The 13,107-nt window shown below is 44.5% G+C and overlaps 1 protein-coding gene across 4 annotated transcripts in view; it reads left to right on the forward strand.

Annotated features, from left to right (window-relative positions):
* Positions 1-13,107, forward strand: part of LOC135213003 (RNA polymerase II-associated protein 1-like) — a 54,736-nt gene that overhangs the window by 35,551 nt on the left and 6,078 nt on the right. For all 4 annotated transcript variants that reach the window (XM_064246782.1, XM_064246780.1, XM_064246781.1 and 1 more), the window contains one exon: positions 5,462-5,624. In XM_064246782.1, the coding sequence (XP_064102852.1) occupies positions 5,462-5,624 (163 nt within the window). The remainder of the gene's footprint in view (positions 1-5,461; positions 5,625-13,107) is intronic.

The following is a 13,107-nucleotide window of genomic DNA, read 5'->3' on the forward strand; positions in this document are numbered from 1 at the left end:
GTTTTTGGAGGGCTTGGAACAGATTAGCCATTTACATGTAAAATGTGGTCCAAGATACGAAAGCCTCATGATACGAAGGGCGCCTCGGAACGGATTAATTTCGTATCTCGACGGTACTACTGTATATATATAGATAGATAGATAGATAGATAGATAGATAGATAGATAGATATCTGGTTGCAAAACAGTTTCAGGATCATCAACTGTTCCTGAATCTGCAGCTCCAGCTTGCCCACGTCGAATTCCTCGAAGTCTCGGGCGGATACGGCATCAGGCCAGAGTTTCCTCCTCGAAGAATTCAAGGTTCACCTCGAAACTTCCTGTAGCAAAGGATTTCTGATGCCTGAAATGTATGGCTGGTGAAGAGATGTAGAAAGAGAATCATGTTTTAAGTGACAGCAAGAAAAAATAATACAGTAGTACTAGTATGTTTGAAGTGGGTAGCGGTTAGTGGTCCACTTGTAGTTAAGAAATCTCAACAAAGAAGAAATTGGTGATGTTTTCAAAAGACTTTTATTGGTACTTCTTAATGCAGTAAATGACATGGTCACTTACAAAGAAAATGGAGGATTCGGAGGTTGTCGGAAAAGTGTGACTATAAAATGTTGAGTCATGGGTGGAGTTCAATGGGAAAAGGGGAAAAATTGTATTACTTAAATGAAAAGTTTGCTAAGTACAAGTAGGTACCTCGAGATACGAAATTAATCCGTTACCGAGCGGCTTTCATATCATGAGCTTTTCGTATCTTGAACCGCATTTTACGTGTAAAATGGCTAATCCGTTCCAAGCCCTACAAAAACACCCCGGTAAATTTTATAATAAAGCTAAATTGACCAATAAACAATGAAATACAGAACTACAACAATTTGGACCATTCATTACCTAACTTAATACGTACTAGTACTAATATGTATGTACCTGTAAATAAAGTGTATTAGTGTACATGGTATACAAGAAATACTGTACATACGTACATATGTAGTAAAATGTGGAACCTTACCTTTCGAGTGAGGCTATCTCCGAAAGTGGCGACAGCGGAGGAGGACAAACGGCAGAAATCTTATTATAGTACGTACACTTAACTTTACGAAACACATTAAAAAATGTCAGGAAACATAAACTAAACTTTACGAAACACATTAAAAAAACTGTAACACTTAACTTTACAAAAACTTAAAATTAAATTTTTTTATTTTTTCTTATTTTTACATTTTTTTTTACTTTTTCATAATTTAGGTTTTATTTATTTATTTATTTATTTTTATTTTTATTTTTATTTTTTTTTTTTTTTACAAAATTTTTTTTTTTTGTTTCAATTCTGTTCTCACCACTTTCAACTTTCTGTTTTTTTGTAGTATCAATTGGATCTCTTCCTTTTGCTTACTCCTTCTAGTACTAAAGGCCTTTTTTAAAAAATAACTATCCAAGGAAGATTGCTTCTGCCTGCTTTTCAAAATGCTCCTGAAACGACTCGGGCAAACGTCATCGAACTGCACAAGCATACGACCTGTGTAAGGCTTTCCGGGGTGTCTCTTTTCTACAAATGATTGCACCTTATGAAGAGCAGCTAGAGCATCCTTAATTTCTGCCGTTGTCATAGGGGCATCGTCCTCCTCCTCGCCTCTGCTAGAGAAATCTTCTTGAACGACCTTATGTTGCATGGCCTCCAACTCCTTCAGGTCATCCGTCGTAAGCTCCTCTTGGTGCTCCTTGGGAAGGTCATTGATGTCGTCCTCGTCGACGACCAGCCCCATGGACTTGCCAAGTGCAACAGTCTCGTCAAGATCTGGTTGCAAAACAGTTTCAGGATCATCAACTGTTCCTGAATCTGCAGCTCCAGCTTTGCCCACGTCGAATCCCTCGAAGTCTCGGGTGGATACGGCATCAGGCCAGAGTTTCCTCCACGAAGAATTCAAAGTTCGCCTCAAAACTTCCTGTAGCAAAGGATTTCTGATGCCTGAAATGTATGGCTGGTGAAGAGATGTAGAAAGAGAATCATGTTTTAAGTGACAGTAAGAAAAAATAATACAGTAGTACTAATATGTTTGAAGTGGATAGAGGTTAGTGGTCCACTTGTAGTTAAGAAATCTCAACAAAGAAGAAATTGGTGATGTTTTCAAAAGACTTTTATTAGTACTTCTTAATGCAGTAAATGACATGGTCACTTACAAAGAAAATGGAGGAGATTCTGGAAAAGTGTGACTATAAAATGTTGAGTCATGGGTGGAGTTCAATGGGAAAATTGTATTACAAATGAAAATTTGCTAAGTACAGTGGTACCTCGAGATACGAAATTAATCCGTTCCGAGGCGGCTTTCATATCATGAGCTTTTCGTATCTTGAACCGCATTTTACGTGTAAAATGGCTAATCCGTTCCAAGCCCTACAAAAACACCCCAGTAAATTTTATAATAAAGCTAAATTGACCAATAAACAATGAAATACTACAACAATTTGGACCATTCAATACCTAACTTAATATGTACTAGTACTAATATGTATCTACCTGTAAATAAAGTGTATTAGTGTACATTGTATACAAGAAATACTGTACGTACATACCTACGTATGTAGTAGAATGTGGAACCTTACCTTTCGAGTGAGGCTATCTCCGAAAGTGGCGACAGCGGAGGAGGACAAACGGCAGAAAACTTCTTATAGTACGTACACTTAACTTTACGAAACACATTAAAAAATGTCAGGAAACATAAACTAAACTTTACGAAACACATTAAAAAAACTGTAACACTTAACTTTAAAAAAAACTTAAAATAATTTTTTTTTTTTACAAAATTTCAATTTCTTCACCACTTTCAACTTTCTGTTTTTTTGTAGTATCAATTGGATCTTCCTTTTTGCTTACTCCTTCTAGTACTAAAGGCCTTTTTAAAAAATAACTATCCAAGGAAGATTGCTTCTGCCTGCTTTTCAAAATGCTCCTGAAACGACTCAGGCAAACGTCATCGAACTGCACAAGCATACGACCTGTGTAAGCCTTTCCGGGGTGTGTCTTTTCTACAAATGATTGCACCTTATGAAGAGCACCTAGAGCATCCTTAATTTCTGCCGTTGTCATAGGGTCATCGTCCCCCTCCTCGCCGCTGCTAGAGACCTCTTCTTGAACGACGTTATGTTGCATGGCCTCCAACTCCTTCAGGTCATCCGTCGTAAGCTCCTCTTGGTGCTCCTTGGGAAGGTCATTGATGTCGTCCTCGTCGATGACCAGCCCCATGGACTTGCCAAGTGCAATGATCTCGTCAAGATCTGGTTGCAAAACAGTTTCAGGATCGTCAACTGTTCCTGAATCTGCAGCACCAGCTTTGCCCACGTCGAATCCCTCGAAGTCTCAGGCGGATACGGCATCAGGCCAGAGTTTCCTCCACGAAGAATTCAAGGTTCACCTCGAAACTTCCTGCCAAGCTTGATCGATGAGTTGGATGCATATCACAACATCGAAATGCTCCTTCCAAAATTCACGCAAGGTGAGGTTTGTGGTATCGGTGATGTCAAAACATCTCTTGAAAAGATGTTTCGTATACAGCTTCTTGAAGTTCGATATCACTTGCTGGTCCATGGGCTGGAGGAGAGGAGTGGTGTTACACGGAAGATAAAGAACCTTGATAAACCAATACTCCGCTAGGATATCTTCCTCGAGGCCAGGAGGGTGAGCAGGGGCATTGTCCAACAACAACAGACATTTCAGAGGGAGGCACTTCTCTTCTAAGAATTTCTTCACTGTCGGGCTGAAACGCAGATTTACCCACTCCGTGAACAAAAGTATCGTTACCTAGGCTTTCGCATTAGCCTTCCACATCACTGGAAGCTTCTCCTTTAGCACTTTGTGGGCCTTGAAGGCTCGAGGAGTCCCCGAATGATAGACAAGTAGGGGCTTCACCTTGCAATCCCCACTGGCATTCGAACAAAGTGCGAGCGTAACCCTGTCTTTCATAGGCTTATGCCCGGGTAGCTTCTTCTCTTCCTCCATGATGTACATCCGACGAGGCATTTTTTTCCAAAAAAGGCCAGTCTCATTACAGTTGAAGACTTGCTGAGAACTGTAGGCTTCCTTGATTGTCATCTCATTGAATATCTTAATAAAGGCTTCGGCCGCTTTCATGTCCAAACTGGCCGCCTCCCCATGCCGAACCACCGAATGGATCCCAGTCCGTTTACGGAATTTTTCAAACCCATGAGAAGCCTTGAAGTCTGGGGTTGGCGTTGATGTCCCTTCTCCTCCGCCGTCTTTGGCCTGGGCAATCAAATCGCCAAAAATAGCGCTGGCCTTGTGGCAGATTGCCTTCTCCGTTATCGTATCACCAGTGATTTCTGTCTTTTATCCAGACAAGAAGCAGCCTTTCCATCTCATCGTGCACATGGCTCCTCTTGTTAGACAAAATAGTCACACCCTTGGAAGGTGTAGCTGCTTTTTTGGCATCCTTCTGCTTAAGGATGGTGCCTATTGTCGACGGATTTCGGCCGTATTCCTTGGCGATCACACTCAGTCGCATGCCAGCTTCATACTTTTTTATTATCTCCATTTTTGTCTCCAAAGAAAGCAGCAGCTTCTTTCCTACTTCAAGTTTCTTGGGACCCATGACTACGTATATACTGTACGTAATTAAGTTATGTAGTACGTATACATATGAAGTAAAGTTCTCACACAACACCATAAAGTAGTACTACAATGAAATCACTAACGAATTTACATTAATAAACGAAATCGTATAGAATGAATGAATTCTGCATGCTTACGATACCGATGATGCCGCCAAGTGGCCGAAAAGCATGCCGCTACGTACGATGCATGATGGGATCATGGGAGAGATGCTGACCAATAGGAGAGCAGGATCTTATGGCGGTGACTAGCATCAGGAATCAGTGGGAGAGTGGGAGGATGGTGGCGAGTCTACTAAGTTGGCGGCGCACGAGTTTTAGAATTGTTATCAGTGGTCCGGGTGAATCTCGGGACTTTACAGCAATAACCTTTCATATCTTGAACAATTTTCATATGTAGAGCAAAAAAAATCTTCGTATTTGCTTTCGTATCTCGAGTTTTTCGTAAGTTGAGCCTTTCGTATCTCGAGGTACCACTGTACATAATATGGTGTCCAGAGTTTATCATTGGTTTGACCATGTGAGAAGAAAGGAAGAAGAGCAATCAGTCTACAGTATAGATATATATATTTAGTGGTATGATGATCATATGTCATTAGGATATCCCAGAAAATTATGAATATCTGGAGCAATGGGAAATCAGGTAGAAAGAACACAAGATAGAATTGTTGTGGGAACTATTAGATGTTCAAGCAATCTTGATGTAAACATGTGATTGCTGAATGATCAAGTGTTTATTCTTATTTGATTTGATTGTTTAAGTTAGTTTGTAAATATGACATTGACAACAGTCTGGGCATTATACTAGTGTGAGTGTCATGCTGTATAAAATTAAATGTTTTTTCAGGTTGAAGTGGAGAAACTGAAAGCTTTAACAGACATGCCAGCTCCCAAACCACTTAAAGACCAGGAGGGTTTTGTGGCCAGGTTTGACTTTGAAGGAAATATTTTGCCATATGACAAAGATGTTTCCCATCTTGAAGCATTGCATCATCATGGTGAAGAAGCAGGTATGCAAGTGTATAGTTTAATATGCCCTTTATAGGATGCACATGTACTATATGTTTGAATTCTTTTATACAGCATTTCACAAGTTTATTTTAGTGCATAGGAGTCTAGTGGAAGTCAGTAAACTAAATGAATTCTAATAATTATAATAAAAGCATGTAAATTTTGAAGACATTGTATCATGAATTATGGTGAAAAGTGATATACTACTGTAAATGTAAAAGGAGGAGGGATGGAAATGCTGAATGTGCATATGGTGAGGCTATCAGTTTTAATGCATTTAGTCATTTAGTAGTCATTATTTATACTTCCACACTGTGCTATTTTCATTCGTAATATTTTACTTGTAATATTATACTTTAAGCTCTATGCTAAAGTTCTTAACATATGTATTTCACAAGGGTGGTCTTTTCTCTCTCTCTCTCTCTCTCTCTCTCTCTCTCTCTCTCTCTCTCTCTCTCTCTCTCTCTCTCTCTCTCTCTCTCTCTCTCTCTCTCTCTCTCTCTCTCTCTCTCACTTCCCCTAGACATTGTATCAGTTTGACATGGAATTTGACTGGTGGAAAATTCTGGTTTGGTAAAAACTATCATATCAAATAATCTAGGTATATTTTTGTTGGGATATGTCTTACAGAATCTTAAACAGAGTATTTTTCTGAGAATGATGCCATATACATATTATTCTTTTCAGTTGTCTGCATTTCACATATATTAATTACTGGTTTGTTCATGCCACTTACCTGACAGATATATATATAGCTGTATTTTCTGAAGTCCGACAGAATTTCAAAACTCGCGGCACACGCAGTGGGCGGCCAGGTGGTAGTACCCATTCCCGCCGCTGGGAGGCGGATATCAGGAACCATTCCCATTTTCTATTCATATTTTTTTCTGTTGCCGGTCGGTAAACTACTGTTTACAGACCTCCGCCCAGGATTTTTTGGATTTGACTCTCATTTAAGTATCTGATTGACTTTTGGTATTGATTTTGGATTGTTGGATTGGCATACGCGATAGTGGACCGTTTTTTGACTTTGGATTGGCTTTTCTGTAAATGTGATGTCTGGATCAAGTGCAGTGAGTTTCAGAGTGTGTGTGAGGAGTGATTGTAAGGTGAGGCTACCGAAATCATCGGTAGACCCCCACACAGTATGTATGAGTTGTAGGGGGCATATTTGTTTGATGGATGATCGGTGCAATGAATGTGATGGATTGGCCGATGATGATTGGAGGGTGTATGATTCCTATCGGCGTAAATTAGAACGCGATAGGATCAGGAGGTCTTCCTCCAGGAGTGGTTCTACCAAAGGTAAGGGTGATAATATTTCTCCTGTAATAACACCTGTAGATTTTGCATCTCCTAAACCTGTGTTGCCTTCAGGCCCTGAATCTGTGTCGGGAGAAGGTAATGCTCTCTCTCTTATTTTGGAGGCTCTACGTACTTTAGAGACCAAAGTGAAAGCCTTGGAAACTGGCTCAGTGCAAGTGCGTGATCGTGCCCCTAGTGTTGTGGAGGGGGCGTCAGATTGGCCCCATAATGCCTCTAGGCCTAGACCGCTATCGGACTCCCAGGAATCAGGGAGGGGGTATGTCGAAAGCCGCAAGAGGGTTACGGGGGCTCCCCACCGATCTGGCGTCCCTTCGGCAGGCCTTGTTGCAAAGTCCCAGGCTGTCAAGGAGCGCGCACGGGCGCGCATCCTTAAGGACTGCTTTTCGTCCTCCGAAGCGTCCTCCCCGTGCAAGGGGTGGAGCGCTCGGAGAGACTCTCGTCCGCTGAAAAGGACGTTTCGTGTTGAGGACGCTTCACGTCCTGTATTGCCGCTTTCTTCGGAGGACGCTTATGACGCTTTTCCGCCTCAGAAGAGAGGTAAAATCTCATCCGACGAGGACGCTGGGTTGCGCGCACAGGCGCGTATCCCTGAGAAGCCGGGTAGCTTACCTGTGAGAAGGAAGGAGGTGTCCCCTCGCCCCTCGTCTTCTCGCAGGATCAGCCCTGCTCCCTCTGTTCGTTCCTCTCCAACGAAGAACATTCTTTTGTCCCTTCAGGACCAGCTATCGACGCTTATGGCTCAGAGGACTCGCCCAGCAGCAGTCGAGACTAAGCGGAGGAAGGACCTTAGACTGCCCGTTAAGAGGATGAAGCAGTCTCCTTCTCCCTCTCCTCGCTCGTCTCTTTTGCCGATTGCGTCTCCTTCGGCGATTCGCCGATCTCGTTCGCACCGCTAAGAAGACGGGTCGTCAAGACGGGTCGTCAGGACGCTTTCGTTCCCTCTCGACGTCATGGGCAGGCTGCTTGCCGTGATTTTCGGGAGGACGCTCAGGACGCTTTTGAGTGCGATCAGGACGCTTTTGAAGACGCTCGGCAGGACGCTCGCCAGGACGCTCGGCAGGACGCTTTTCAGGATGCTTCGGGGGACTCCGGCCAAGAAGAAGACGTACACCAGGACGCTGGGTTGCGCGCACAGGCGCGTATACCTGAGAAAATGTCTACCTTTTCGTTGAGGAAACGTAAGGACGCTTCTCTTGCAAGTGAGGCTGCCTCGGGCGTCGCTAAGGACGCTCATCGCCGTCAGGACGCTCTGCCTCCTTCGAGCGGTAAATGCCACAAAGAAGACAGCCTAGATAAGGCTTCTACCAGTAAACATCGGGGGTCTTTGATAAAGGCAAGACCCGATAGACGTACGCCCTCTCCGGAGAGGCGGTCTCCTCTTCCGATTAGAGAAGAAGGAGAGTTGAGTAGTCCTGCTGACTCTGTTGAAGAGGAACCTTCTGCTGCCTCTTCAATCTCGGACTATAAAGTTCTTGTGCGGCTGTTGCATTCGTCCTTCAAGGAAAGTTCCAGCCTGCAGCTCCCAAGTCTCCTCCGACGCAGTTTTCATCCTCTAAGACTTGTAAGACCCCGGAGTTTGTCGAGATGAAAACTTCGCTCTCTACTAAGCGGGCATTCAAGAAACTCCAAGACTGGATGGAACGAAGGAAGGATCAAGGCAAGACAACTTTCGCCTTTCCTCCCGCTAGACTCAGCGGTAAAGGAGGTATGTGGTATAAAACCAAAGAAGACGTGGGTGTGAGAATACCTTCTTCAGCACAAGGGGATTTCTCCAGCTTGGTGGATTCTCAGAGGAGGTCCCTTTTATCCACTGCTAAAGTGACCTGGACCCCTACGGAGATGGACCATCATTTGAAGGGGCTGCTCTGGACTCTTGAAGTATTCAACTTCCTAGGCTGGTGCTTGGGAGTTCTGGATCTGCAATCGAGAAGCCCAGAGTCTCTCAGTCTGGGGGAGCTGTTCCGATGTGTTGCTATGCAATGCATGGACAAAGCCGTCAGGGATGGTTCGGAGGGCTGGTCTCTCATTTTGGGACGGCCTTCTTGAAGAAGAGAGCTTTGCTGTGTAATTTCACGGCTCGATCAGTTACTCCAGCTCAGAAAGCGGAGCTGCTCTTTTCTCCTATTACGAACCATCTCTTCCCCCAGACTTTGGTTAAGGACCTGGCAAGCAGTTTGCAAGAAAAGGCAACGCAGGACCTCTTAGCCCAGTCCTCGAGACGTCCGGCAGTTCCTTCCACTTCTTCGGCTTTTGTACGACCGCCGAAGAAGGTTAAGCCCTTTCGTGGGGCTCCTCCCTCGAGAGCAGCTCCTCGAGGGAGAGGGCTTGCAAGAGGAAGAGCTTCTTTCAAACCAAAGTCATCCAAGTGAGACGCATGTCCTTCAGACACCAGTCGGAGCCAGACTGAAGTTCTTTGCGGGAGCATGGAGAGAGAGAGACACGGACCCTTGGTTCCTCAAGATCGTGGAGCAGGGGTACAAGATCCCCTTTTTAGATCTTCCTCCTCTTTCTACGACTCCCAGAGACCTTTCTCCATCCTATCAGGGAGAAAAGAAACAAGTTTTATTCGATCTTCTACAACAAATGATCGAAAAAAGAGCGGTGGAACAAGTCGCGGATCTGGGGTCTCCAGGGTTTTACAACAGGATTTTCTTAGTACCAAAGCAGTCGTCAGGTTGGCGTCCAGTCCTAGATGTAAGCAGGCTCAATCTTTTCGTGGAAAAGACCAAATTCACGATGGAGACGCCTCATTCTGTTCTGGGAGCCTTGAGACCGGGCGACTGGATGGTGTCCTTAGACCTGCAGGACGCGTACTTTCACATCCCGATCCACCCTCTTTCAAGAAAGTACCTAAGATTCGTCTTGGGCAAAAAAGAGTGGCAGTTCAGAGCTCTTTGTTTCGGCCTGACCACGGCTCCAATGGTGTTCACCGTAGTCATGAAAAATGTGGCGAGGTGGCTACACTCTTCAGGGATAAGAGTTTCCCTTTACCTCGACGACTGGCTTATCAGAGCTTCGTCGAGAGAGAAGTGTCTGAAGGACTTGCAGTTCACGTTAGCCCTAGCGAAGTCCCTGGGACTTCTTGTCAACCTTGAAAAGTCGCATCTGACCCGACACAGTCCATCGTGTATCTGGGGATTCAGATGGATTCAGTGGCTTTTCGAGCGTTTTCGTCCCAGGAACGTCAGCGGCTAGGATTAGAGAAGATCTCGGCCTTCTTGGGGAAAGAAACTTGCTCGGCGAGGGAATGGATGAGTCTGCTGGGCACCATTTCATCGCTAGAAAGGTTTGTTTCCTTGGGAAGACTGCACCTCAGACCTCTCCAGTTTTTCCTTGCGAACGAGTGGGTCAAGGACGATATCAGTGCGATCCTGAGAATATCGCATCCAATAAAGAGCCATCTAAGATGGTGGTTCGACCCACAGAAACTACAGGAGGGCTTGTCCCTAAGTCTTCTGAGCCCCGACCTAGTGTTGTTCTCAGACGCTTCCATCGCGGGCTGGGGAGCAACACTAGGAGGGGAGGAAGTGTCAGGCTCCTGGAGAGGGGAACAGGTAGCCTGGCACATAAATGTCAAAGAGCTAGCAGCAATCTTTCTGTCGCTGCAGTTCTTCGAAGGGAGTTTGACGAACAAGATCGTTCAAGTAAACTCCGACAATACCACAGCACTCGCTTATTTGAAGAATCAGGGAGGAACACACTCCAGAACTTTGTTTCACCTGGCGAAGGAGATTCTGCTGTGGGCGAAAAGAAGAAAGGTTACGATCCTGACGAGGTTCATTGCAGGAGTGCAAAACGTCAGGGCCGACCTTCTCAGTCGTCGGGAACAAATCCTACCGACGGAATGGACCTTAAACAAAGACGTGTGTCGAGACCTTTGGAGGTTGTGGGGACGTCCTCTGGTCGACTTATTCGTGACGTCGAGGACCAAGAGGCTTCCTCTGTATTGCTCCCCGGTCCTAGATCCAGAAGCAATCGCTGTGGACGCGTTGCTATGGAATTATACAGGCCTAGATCTGTACGCCTTCCCGCCATTCAAGATCATGGGGGAAGTCATGAGGAAGTTTGCGGCTTCAGACGGGACGAGGTTGACCCTTATCGCCCCGATGTGGCCAGCGAGAGAATGGTTCACAGAGGTCATGTCTTTCCTTGTAGACTTTCCAAGGACGTTGCCCTGGAGGAAAGATCTACTCAAACAGCCTCACTTCGAAAGGTATCACCAAAACCTCTCCGCTCTGGGTCTGACTGCGTTCAGACTATCGAAAAGTTGGCCAGAGCGAGAGGTTTTTCGAAAGCAGCTGCGAGAGCAATCACAAATGCAAGACGTGCATCTACAAGAGCTGTATACCAATCGAAGTGGGCTTCCTTCAGGGCATGGTGTAAAAAGGAGGGAGTTTCCTCTTCCACGACCTCTGTGAACCAGATAGCCAATTTTCTGCTCTTTCTCAGGAATGTGCAGAAATTAGCAGTCCCTACCATCAAGGGATATAAGAGCATGTTGTCAGCGGTTTTTAGGCACAGAGGCCTGGACCTTTCTGACAACAAAGACATTCATGATCTCTTAAAATCTTTTGAGACTTCGAAGATTCCCCAAACGAGACCGCCTTCATGGAACCTTGACGTGGTTCTTAGGTTCTTAATGTCAAGTCCTTTTGAACCACTTCAAGCAGCGTCTCTTCGAAACTTGACAAGGAAGGCTCTTTTCCTAACTTCTCTGGCGACGGCTAAGAGAGTTAGTGAAATACAAGCTTTTAGTAATCTAAAGGGATTCAAAGGAGACAATGCTGTCTGCTCTTTGAGCCCAACTTTCTTGGCAAAGAATGAAAATCCTTCCAACTCTTGGCCGAAAAGCTTCGAGATCAAGGGTATGTCAAGTCTGGTGGGCCAAGAACCAGAGAGAGCCCTGTGCCCTGTCAGGGCTCTCAAGTTCTATGTACATAGAACAAAAGAGGTAAGAGGTCCCTCAGGTAATCTCTGGTGCTCTGTGAAGAGACCAGAGTTACCTTTATCTAAGAATGCTGTTGCTTTCTTTCTGAGGGACGTCATTAAAGAGGCTCATTCATCTTGCCAGAAGACTGATTTGAGCCTCTTACGAGTGAAAGCTCACGAAGTTATAGCTGTCGCTACCTCTCTTGCCTTCCAAAAGAATATGTCAATCAAGGACATTCTTGATGGCACCTTTTGGAGGAGCAACTCTGTCTTCGCCTCACATTACCTAAGGGATGTGAGAACGATTTATGACGACTGTAATTCTCTTGGGCCATACGTTTCTGCAGACACAGTCTTGGGGGCTGGAGGTAGCTCTTTCCCTATCCCTTAGTTAGGTTTAGGTTAGTTTTTATTGTTGTGTTTTTAGATTGTGGTGAGTCTTGTGTGAAGATCTCCCATCCCTTAGTTGTATTCAAGGGGTCTTTGGATAGTTGGTCAGGTGGTGGTCAGTTGCTTTGTTGCCCTCATATGTATGGCTCGATGGTCTTGTCACGTTGAGGTCACGTCCCTGTTGACAGATCATCCAGAGCGCACCAGCACTACAGGTCTTCACCTGGCTGGCAACTCTGATTAAGCAAAAGCAGGCTTAAGTGACAGTAATCACAGAGTCTACTTTGCTAACAGGTGAGGAACCAAGATATACATCATCTACTTAATTTAAGTTTCCTATAAATCCTATTCTGTCTCTTCCCACCATCCGAAGGTGGGATTCAGCTATATATATATCTGTCAGGTAAGTGGCATGAACAAAATGTTATTGTTATAATACAATTAAGTTTGTTCATACTTACCTGGCAGATATATATATAGCTGTATTTTCTGAAGTCCGACAGAATTTCAAAACTCGCGGCACACGCAGTGGGCGGCCAGGTGGTAGTATCCATTCCCGCCGCTGGGAGGCGGATATCAGGAACCATTCCCATTTTCTATTCATATTTTATTAATGCCCCTGTCTCCTGAGGGGAGGAGGGTGAGCACTTTAATTATATATATCTGCCAGGTAAGTATGAACAAACTTAATTGTATTATAACAATAACATTTTTTATAGCCTTACAGATTTATTGTGAATACTTGCGTGGAGGTATTTTGACACTTGTACAAAATAATGTGAATATCATTTAGCACAGATAGAATAATGAATAGTGATTTAAGTTTTGCAAAAGAGC

Source organism: Macrobrachium nipponense, chromosome 42 (assembly GCF_015104395.2).
Source record: "Macrobrachium nipponense isolate FS-2020 chromosome 42, ASM1510439v2, whole genome shotgun sequence".
Lineage (NCBI taxonomy): Eukaryota > Metazoa > Arthropoda > Malacostraca > Decapoda > Palaemonidae > Macrobrachium > Macrobrachium nipponense.